The 10,952-nt window shown below is 40.0% G+C and overlaps 1 protein-coding gene across 2 annotated transcripts in view; it reads left to right on the top strand.

Moving 5' to 3' along the window:
• Positions 1-4,673: 4,673 nt before the first annotated feature.
• PKN2 (protein kinase N2) overlaps positions 4,674-10,952 on the top strand; it is a 132,386-nt gene continuing 126,107 nt past the window's right edge. The window contains exon 1 of one of the 2 annotated variants that reach the window (XM_032360797.1): positions 4,674-5,106. In XM_032360797.1, coding sequence (XP_032216688.1) covers positions 5,059-5,106 — 48 coding nt within the window. In that variant the 5' untranslated portion in view covers positions 4,674-5,058. The remainder of the gene's footprint in view (positions 5,107-10,952) is intronic. The other variant, XM_032360796.1, reaches the window with a different exon arrangement.

Below are 10,952 nucleotides of genomic sequence, written 5' to 3'. Positions count from 1 at the left end.
TTTTTGTTTGTTTGTTTGTTTGTTTTTTGAGAGTGGGTGGGGAGGAGCAGAGAGAGAGGGAGAAATAATCTTAAGCAGGCTCCACGCCCACCTTGGAGCCTGACACAGGGCTCAATTTCATGACCCTGAGATCAAGACCTGAAACCAAGAGGTGGATGCTCACCTGACTGAGCCACACAGGCGCCGCTCAGACAGAGGTTTTTGATGGGAAATGTATTCAGTGGTTTTCTGTTGCTCCTAGGATAAACATCAAAATCTTAAACATGGTATGGAACTGGGCTACTACTCACCCATATCCAGTGCTGCCCTTTGTTATTGTGTTTCTCTCTGTCAGAGGATTATATAGTCCTGCCCCTGTTACTTTCAGGTATGTCAAAGGTTTTGCTGGTGAAGGGTGAAAGTGAGAGTCTACCTTCCCCTTGGGTCATGATCCCAAGATCCTGAGATTGAGTCCCGCATCGGGCTCCCTGCTCAGTGCGGAGTCTGCTTCTCCTTCGGCCTGCTCGGCCTGCTCTGCCTGCCACTCTCCCTGCTTTGTGTTTGCATTCTCTCTCTCTGACAAATAAATAAAATCTTTTTTTTCTAATTGAAAGTGAAATGTGAGCACACGCCAGTAGGGATATATTCCTTTTGCTTTCCTTCTGCAACGTTGCAGGTAGCAACCAGTCTGTCAGCCTGAGTTCAGAGTGAAGATGACTTGGTACAGAGTCATGGTGGTATGTAGCATGAGAGATAAATAAGCCTTCTTGCAGGATATCGAGATTTTCTGTATCATTTGCTATTTGGCAGAACCTAGCCTATCCTAACTGATGCACGTGCTCTAAGAGCACTTATTGCTCAATCTCTCTGCTGTGACCCCACTAGCCTTTCAGAGCTTACACAGGTTTCTCCTTCCACCCTTAGAACTTTATTTCTGTTATTCTGTTTCCTTAGAAAGTTCTTGACACCCTTTTTTGACCAGTTAATATTTACTCACCAGTGAGATCTCAGCGTAAGTGTGAAGTACTCAGGAAAGGACTGCCTGACCTATGTTCAAAGTACCCTGAGTTCTGGGCACCTGGTTGGTTTAGTCAGAAGAGCATGCAACTCCTGGTCTCCTTGAGCCCCATATTGGGTGTATAGATTACCTAAATAAAGAAAACTTAAAAAAAAAAACACACAAAGTATCCTGAATTCACCTTCTTCGTCATTATGTTCCTTTAACTAAACTATAAGTTCCATGAAGAAGAAGACCAGGTATGCCATAGTAAGCATTATATTTCCAGTGACAGGAAGGAAGGACTTTTTTCTTTCCAAGAGCAGATTTTTCTGCCTCTTTTATGTATGACAGAAAATGGCCATTCTAGTACTTTTAACTCCAGGGCCACCAGAGGATCAGTATTCCAATATTTTATTTCCAAATTCTTGGAGTAAGAATCTTGTTGACTAAACTTAGACATGTTCTATCATGATCCATCCATCGTTTACTGGCAGATCTAGGTCAAGCAGAACCAACATGGCTACAGAGACTTCTCACAGAATTGGGGAAATTCCCAGAGAAGGGGAAAAGAGTTGAGCAGACACCTCCAAGAGTATCTGCTACAGTCACTACAGCTGACTCTACTGTGACCTTGACTTTAACAATCTTGCTCTCAAAATTATCCTTATCCATACAATGGAACAATCTCTACAGGGGATTGCTTAAGGAAGAGGATGGTGACCAAGTAATTCTGATTCTGTCTCTCTGAGTTTTGTCTCTCCTTTGGGAGTCTGTCACTTTGATTACCACTGCTACTTCACTTTGATCCTTTGGCGGGGGATGGTTACTCTTCTCCTTTTCTATCAACATTAACATTGAAAAAACAGTCACAGGAGCACCTGGGTGGCTCAATTGGTTAAGCATTTGGCTTCAGCTCAGGTCATGACCTCAGGGTCCTGGGATCAAACCCGCATCAGGCTCCCTGCTCAGTGGGGAGTCTGCTTCTCCCTCTCTCCCTCTCTCTCTCCCTCTTTCTCAAATAAATAAAAAGAAAGAAAGAAAAAAAATATAACAAAACCAAACCAAAATAACAACAATAAAAACCCTTCCCTTGATTCCCCATAATGCTGTTGGGATAGATAAGCTCAAATTTTCAGAAGAATTTTAATAAATATTAAGGAAGAGCAAAAGGCAAATGAAAAATACAAGACAATAAAAACACTGTGGCTCACAAAGAAAAGGTTTCTAACACTTTCCTTGGATATATGGTTCTTATCTCATTTCATTTAGGATCAAGGGAAAAGAGGTGCCTTATCATCTGAATATCTGAATGTTTCTCACCAACAGCACAGAAGATAACAATGACAAAAAAACTAAAGTTCAGCTTTACTAGGTTTTTTCCAATAACATTTCTTCCAACTTAAAATGGAAAAAAGGGGTGCCTGGGTGGTTCAGTCAGTTAAGTGTCTGTCTCTGTTCAGCTCAGGCCCTGATCTCAGGGTCCTGGGATCAAGCCTCCAGTCAGGATCCCTTCTCAGTGAGGAGTCTGTTTTTCCTTCTCCCTCTGCCTTGCCCCCTACCACCCCTACTTTGTTCTCTTTCTTGAATACATAAGTAACAATCTTTTAAAAAGGGAAAACAAAATAATTATTGTTATTGAATTAATTATTGTTAATTGAAACTATTTCTATATGTTTGGTCATTTCTACCTTTCTTTCCAAAAGATTTTAAGTAATCTCTATACCCAACATCAGGCTCAAACCCACAACCTCAAGATCAAGCGTCACATACTCTACCAACTGAGCCAGCCAGTCATCCTGTTTCTATTTCTTAAAGACCTTTAAATATTTATGAAATATTTTTAAAGGCACCTGCACAACTAGTGATACAATCCAGTTAATTTTTGGTCTTTATTTCTTACATGGACATTTATTTAAAACAAGAAAAACAGCAACAACAAACTTTCCCCTTTTTTATTGTTAATATAAATTAGAACGTAACTTGAGGTAACATATCCTAGGATTCCCTAAAACCATTTGCAAATGGTGACTGAATACAATTCATCTGAAGCAACATGATATGAGTTTCCATTAAAACTTTTTCAAGTGTGTTTCATTCTGATAAGTATGTCCCATGTCCTATTACATCTTTTTTCCCTAAACAGAGACTATGAGCTGGATTGCAGTTTCCAGCTTAAATTAAACTAATTTATTGTTTAAACTGTTACATTTTCCAGAGTATCATGCAATTTTTATATAGTCTTGGCCTCCCTTTTGTATGCACTATTTTCCCCAGTAAACCTAATCAGAAATAATTCCCATATCTTTAAAAACTTTTTATATTTGTTACTTACATTCACATGTGATATATCGAATTAAAACTTTTTGAGCTCTAGAAATATGTACAGTTTGAAGTCTTTTTCTTTGGTTAAAAAATGAGGGACTATAATGCTTTGAGTTCAGTGTAAATGAAGATTCTGTTTTATTTTTTAATAAGTTTTTAAATTTTTATTTATTTGTCAGAGAGAGAAAGAGAGAGTGAGAGTGAGTGAGTCAAGCAGGGGGAGTTGCAGGCAGAGGGAGAAGTCTCCCTGCTGAGCAGGGGGTCCATGACCCTGGGATCATGACTTGAGCCAAAATCAGGTGCTTAACTGACTGAGCCACCCAGGTATCCATGAGGATTCTATTTTAAAGTACTTTCAAGTAGCTATCTAACTAAATAACCCCTAACACCTTCTCAGAGTAGCTTTTAACAAAGACATTGTATTTCAGCCTCAATCTAAAATTAATCAACTGCCTGGAATATCCATTCACTGCTGAAACAAAACAAAGGCTACCAGTTGGTAACTTTATTGACATTCCCGAATACTAGTGTCATTTTCTTAAACCAAAACTTACACTACCAAGCTATACGTCACTAATTGACAGGTTAGCTCGGATGTTTGCCACATAAAGGAAAGTTGGCTTTTTTTTCCCCATGAACGGGGCTAATCCGCTCCATCTCCCTCACTTTACATTCAGTTAAAACAATCCGGGAACTAGTTAATCAGAAATCTAAACTCAGTGGAGTTCTACACCCCTCAACCATAACAGCTCAGCGCTTGGGAAAAGGCATCTTAGAAGCTGTGCGTTAGAGACCGCTAGAGATCCCAGGAGCTTTCCTTTCTTGAAAACTACAGACCACACCCCAGTTTAGAAGCTGTGCACCTTACTGTTAGGAATGGCGCGCTGCGAGTGGGAGGGAGCAAAAGGCAAGATTAACAGCCTGGGTCGGTGGGGAGGTGGCCGGGAAACAATCTTATAAAATTTGAGCCTGAAACTCTTTAGGTTATGGAGGATAGAATGGGGCTCGTTTACGTTAGGCCTAAACTTCGACAAAGTGGCGCTAGGGAAAAAAACAAAACAAAAGAGTAAGCTCCCGAGTTCTAGTGTTCACGGTAGGGCCGTTAAACGAAGCAGAAAAGCGGGCGTGTGTTTTTTCTTCCTCTTCCCGCCTCCCAAGAGACGCGAGTCCAGTCCTTTCCCCTCATTTTCACCCGGGCGGGGTCCATGACTGCCCCAGTCGCGGTGCCGGGTCGGAAGCCGCCCCGCCCCCCGCGCTGCTCCCGCCCTCGGGGTCCTCTCCGCCCCACCTCCCCCTTGCTACTGGAGGTAGCGGCCCGGGCCGTCACGTGTTCCGGCAGCCGCCAAGTGAAGCCGCTTTTGCGACGCAGTGACAGCCAAATGGTGCGACAGGAGAAGCTGCAGCTGCGGCCGCAGCGCCCCGCACCGAGAATCTTGAGGCGGCTCCTGGCGTCGCCCAGAGGGAGCAACTGAGTGAACAGAATCAGGCGCGGGCGGGCGGGCGGCGGCAGCGGCAGAGGCGGCGGGCGGCGAGGGGGAGCCCGCTACGAGTGCCCTCGCTCCCCGCCGCTCTCCATGAACCGGGCGAAATAAGCCGCACCTCCAGCAGGGGCTGCGCCTCCATGAATCCCTAGGCTTTTTTTTTTTTTTTTTCTTTCTTTCTTTCCCCGCTCCTCAGCCCCCGCCCGGGGTCCCGTCCCGCCTTCTCCCTTCGCCAGCGGCCGCCGCGGCCAGGTGCGGAGTCCAGAGCGGAGCGCAATGGCGTCCAACCCCGAACGGGGGGAGATTCTGCTCACGGAGTTGCAGGTAAGGCCCGCGGCCCGGGCGGGAGGCGCTGGGGAAGGAACGAGGGAGAAAGTCTGGCGCTGGGTCAGGGGCCCGGGGAAACCGTAGGGCTGCCGCGCCCCTAGCCCGCTAAGTGCGGAAACTCGGGGATGTCACTCGGGAGCCGCTTCCTTCGGGAGCCGGACTCTCTTCTCCCGCCACAGCTCTGGCCTGCCAGCACTTTAATTTGAGGCTACCTACCAGAGGGACCCCATGTCTGTCGGCTGCCTGCAGTCTGTGCCCCCCCGCCCCGCGTCCCCGGAGCGGCCAGCTCACCGCCCCCTCCCTGGTGTCAGAGCCGCCCGCAGACGCCCCTGTAGCCCCCTCCCTTCGCCAGGCCAGGCCCCGCCCCGCCTTTCCCTCGTACACCGCTCCTTAAACTCCTTTGAATGACTCCCAAGCTGTTTTCTCGTCCCTCCCCTTCCCCTCCGACTCCGCACAAAGAGCGCCCCCATAACTTCCAGCCCCCAGACAAGTTTCTTTCTTTCTTTCTTTCTTTCTTCTTCTTCTTCTTTTTAAAGCGTGTCATACCAGATGCTTGCCTCCCTTCTTTATCCCTCTTCAGGTGACTGAATTTCTTTCCTCTAATAGGAGGGCTCCCTTTTCTCCTGTCTCTCTTTCTTTAACCAGATGATAGGTATATGGTCCCCTTCGTTGCTGCTCCCTGCTCAGATTCGGAAGCTCAGATGCTGATGCTTTTCAGACTTTCATTTTCCCTCCCGTTTGAATACCAGAGAAAGAGCTACAGAAGTTGTTTACAAATGAGCTAGCAGTAGACTGAGGGAGAATGTTGGGCACCACATGCCTGCGGAAGAGATGAGAACAAAATAGGTTCGTTGATCAGTTGAGTATGTCGCGTAGTAGTAGTATTGTTTTCCATTTACGTCTAAATATTTAATGATATAGGCATGATTTTTGTCCTTAAGTCTGTGCTATGCAAAGGTACCTACGCTGCTCTGTTGATAGTTTATTTTTTATTACTTTGGGGTGTTCCAGAGATGGTCACATCTGGATTAAAATTTTATGCTTGTTTTTTAACTTATATTTATTTTGGTGTGTTTTACTGTAGACGTCTTCTAACTACTCAAATATTGGAGATCGGAATTAAGAAAAGATATATTTTTTGTGTATGCGTTAGACTGTTGATTCTTTTTTAAAAGACTGAATCTAGACCCTGAAGGGTTGATTCTTGATGATGCCAGAATTAAGTACTGCAACTGCTTCTGTTCTGCTGTTTAAGTATATTTTTTGATAGACCCCTTTATAAGTTCAGTTTATTGTGCAGTTAGATGTAAGCTTGAAGCATTGTTATATTTGATATTTAGTGAGCAAAAGTAGAGATTCAACAAGGTATACCAATGCAGGGTTGCTAACTTGGAATGCTTTGAATCAGCTTTGAACTTCATGTCATTGAACATGTTGCCATATCTAGTTTAATTAGTCTTAGCTTTTTAAAATCTTTTTTTTTTAAAGATTTTATTTATTTATTTGACAGAGAGAAATCACAAGTAGATGGAGAGGCAGGCAGAGAGAGAGAGGGAAGCAGGCTCCCTGCTGAGCAGAGAGCCCGATGTGGGACTCAATCCCAGGACCCTGAGATCACGACCTGAGCCGAAGGCAGCTGCTTAACCCACTGAGCCACCCAGGCGCCCCCAGTCTTAGCTTTTTATAAGGTCTTACAGCATACTGCATTTGCTAAATGAATGAAATTTATTGTTTTATTAATTTACATAAGCTTTTAAAATAAGGTTTGTTTGAGACACGTTGGAAATGGTTTCCACTGCCTAGTCTTGAAATATGAAAAGCATCATTTGGTTCTGAGAAGAAATTGCAAAACTGGGCAGGAGCATTTTTCTTTGAATATAGTGGCTTTAGAATGAGAAAGTACTTGGCAACCTTATTTGTGTTTTATAGAAAATTCTCATAAAAGACACTCATTTTGGCACTGGACCTGCAAATATATTTTCATATGTGTTAAAACACTTAGGGAATTTTAATAAGATGAATTTTGACAGTATGAAGGAAGCAAGCCGAAGAGATAAGAAATTTTAAATATGACTATTTAAAAAATGGGATCAAAGTAGGGGAACACCTAAAGTTAGATTTATTTTATTTTATTTTTTTTAAGAAAGTCTAATGCCTTCCAGAAAAAGACTGATTTTTTATTAAGTATTACCTTATAAGTTGACAAGTATATCCAGGTCATTTTTCTTGGTGTATTTGACTCCTGGTTTTAATAGAAGTTATTGCATTTGGACTTTATAAGTATAAAATTAATATGTATTAAATTAATTGAGAACATTATTTATATCAGCACTGAAGATAAATTGTGATAAAATTTGCTTCACCAAGTATATCCATCTATTTCTTTACTATTTCATTTGGTCGTGAAACTAGTATATCGTAACCAAATGTTTCTCAAACTTGTTCGGAGAACCAGTTTTTAAAAAGCATGTAAGTGGTTTGAATTTGTTTAAATTGAGAAATTAATATGTAGTTCCTAATGCTTCTCTGACATACTGATTTTAAGTATTTAAATACTTATGTAGCAAGTTTTAAAACTGGTGTTTAGTAGTTAAAAACTGTTACTTTGCCCTGTCTTGTCTCAGGAATACTTGTGTCACTCTGAAAGTTACATGTTACAACCTACTTTTAATGAAATTGATACTTATTTTTAGAAACATTGTATATCCAACATTTTTAAAAAAGATTTTTTTTATTTATTTGAGAGGGAGAAAGAGAGAGTGAGCAAGAGCATAAGAGCAGGAAGAGGGAAAGGCAGACCCCCCCCCCCCCCAGTAGGAGCCCCACACTAGGCTTGATCCCAGGACCCTAGGATCATGACCTGAGTCAAAAGCAGACACTTAATTGACTGAGCCACTCAGACACCACTGTATACCCAACATTTTAAAACTGGGTTTCAAATTATATTGCAAAATTTGAAATACTTCACTACTTGAGTTGGAATTGGCTTATTAATAACCTTCAGTTGTGGAAAGACAAAACAAAATCTGAACCCATGGTGTTCTGCCTTGTTAAATTACTGTAATATTTCTATGGAGTAATGTTTCTAACTCTTGCTAGTAATTTAGGAGGCTAATTTAAAAAGGAATCATTAATAAAGTACACATAAACATTGATGGTTAGAGGCCTCAATGTATAAGGAAGAATATTTGCTATAGAAAATAAAAATAGGCTGTTAAAAATATAAACTTAATTTGCAGTTTTCAATTTTTATCTCTTATAACTAACTTGTTTTATCAACTGTTCTCTTTATCTTTTATTTGAAGTGTAAACTTAGATATTTTTTTGTAGGGCCAAAGAAATTAAAGTTTATTTTTAAGGAAACTGGACTAATAAAAACTAAAGAATCTCAAAATGGAAATATTGGTTACAACAGTAATTTGGTAGACTGCAGATTCAGATATTGAATGCCATACTAATAAAGTTAACTTGTTGATTATCAGTGATTTATTGTCATCAGAATGCCTAATAAAAAGTAGTAGGCCAAGAATCTCAAATTCTTTTCTTAGCAGAATTTTTTTAAGTAGAGGTAACTTGCTCAAGTGGAAGGTTGAGGTAGTTAGCCTTAAGTTACAGGGATTCATTTCAAGAAACATTTATTGAATATCTACAATATTCAAGGATATAAAGTTGAGAAGATATGACTTCACTTTCTAGAAGAGAGTACAAATAACATTAATTGAACATTTGCTGTATGTCAGTTATTGTGCTTGATACTCTATCTCCCTTATTTAATCTTTACTATAGTCCAATAAGGTTGTTATTTCCATTTAACAGATCAGGAAACTGTTTAGGACTATTGGGTAGATCATTCATGGTTACACTGTAAATCTGAGTTTGAAATCAGATCTGTGGGTTTCCCACTAGACCATATTTTGAGCTGCCACAGTTCTATGGTTCTGTAAATATTTTGCATTGCAGTGTTATGGGTGTGTGAACTTTAAAAAAAAAATTACCAAAAATGTAATTAACCAGAGTTAATATAAATTTTATACTGTTGTTAGGTGCCTCTATAACAAAAATGATTTCTATTTTACAGTCTATAATTTAGCAGTTCTTTGTCATTGGGAATAAGGTGTAATATTCTACAAAGACTAAGTGCAAAAATAACCTTTTTGCAGGTTTTCATTATTTAATAATTACTGTTTCTGGTGAAAGTTGTCAGATGTTTGCTGAAATTCTTCCAAATGATTTTCCATTTTCCATTTCTCTGTAGTCTTATCCATAAGATAAATTTAACTTTAAAATTTTAAGCTCCTGTGTAATCAAGCTATGTGTTTGGCACTTAGTAGGCACTCAGTACATTGATGAGAAGATGCCCTCCATTTGTCACCTACAATGAGAAATGTCTTGACATTTACAACAGAAGTTGGTTATAGGAGCTCCTGAGTTGGCTCAGTTGGTTAAGCATCTGCTTTTGTGAGACTCGGGTCATGGTCCATGGGTTCTGAGATTGAGCCCAGCACTGAGTTCCTTGGTTAGGAGGATGTCTCCTTCTTCCTCTCCTCCCTGCTTGTGCTCTCTTGTTCTCTCTGTCTCAAATAAATCAAATCTTAAAAAAAAAAAAGAAAGAAAGAAAGAAAGAAATTGATTATAATCATTGCCTAAGAAATTAAAATTTTGAATCCCTTGTCCCAAAAATATCCCCTTGAAAAGTTTAAAAGGGATTTCTGCACTAGTTATGTAACACCTTCACACAACACAGTTATTTTACCCATTTGCGCAAAATTAAGTGACATCTAATTTTGCACTGATGCCAGAAAGTAGAATGTCTCTGTTGGGATGATTAAGATTTTATGGTGGGTTGGAGGAATGTAGTATGAGAAAGTAAGCAGGATAGGCAAGGTGGAATTTATAGTTCTTTTCATTTCTTTTCTTCCTTAAAGAGAGAGACAGAGCACGAGTGGGAAGGGCAGAGGGAGGAGAGACAATCTTTAGCAGGCTCCACACTCAGCATGGAGCCTGACGTGGGACTTGAACCTACAATCCTGAGATCATGACCTGAGCTGAAATCGATTTGGTTGCTTAACCGGCACTTAACTAAGTGCCAGCTGACCCATCCAGGCATCCCTACGTTTCTTTTTAATTTTAAACATAATACATGTTCACTGTAGAAAATCTATAAATATAGGAAAAAGCACAAAGAAAATAAAACGTGCTTATAGTTCTGTTACTCAGAGATAACTGATGAAATTTTCCAACTTAGAAGTTCCAAGGCATTTTAATCCATTTTCTGTCTCCCCACTTTTAATTTGACACACAGTATTGTATAATTGAAGGTATACAATGTATTGATTTAATATTTTTCTTCCCTTTATCCCACTTATTAGAATTTTAAAGAAAAATGAGGTTCATAGCCTTTTAAGATAGAAGTAGCTATAGGTTAAGAAAATTTCTTTCCACTAGTTATAGATATCTGGATCTAACTGGCTTTACTGACTTTTTATATAAAAATAGTTTGATTTTAAGTCAGTACTTTGAGATACAGTTGAGAAGAAAAGTGAAGAGTACAGTGCAGACTTAGTAATGGACAATGATACATAGCATCAACTCTGAATAATAAATTGATACAGTGTGGTTTTTCAGCTTAGATTTGATTATTGCTACTCTTATAGAAATGCTGCATACTTTATTAATAAGGCCTGTCTTTAAATGACTTGCCAAATACCTTTTATCTAGGTAAAAACTGTGCTGAAACTAGTGTTACAAAATGATGGCTCTAAATAGATTGTTTTTCTGTTATCTCTAATATAATACAGATTTTTCTAGTCTTGTACAACTTCATTCACAAATGATTGGTAGTG

This window comes from Mustela erminea, chromosome 10 (assembly GCF_009829155.1).
Source record: "Mustela erminea isolate mMusErm1 chromosome 10, mMusErm1.Pri, whole genome shotgun sequence".
Lineage (NCBI taxonomy): Eukaryota > Metazoa > Chordata > Mammalia > Carnivora > Mustelidae > Mustela > Mustela erminea.
The sequence above is the reverse complement of the archived record's forward strand: the minus strand, read 5'-3'. Positions and strand labels throughout refer to the sequence as shown.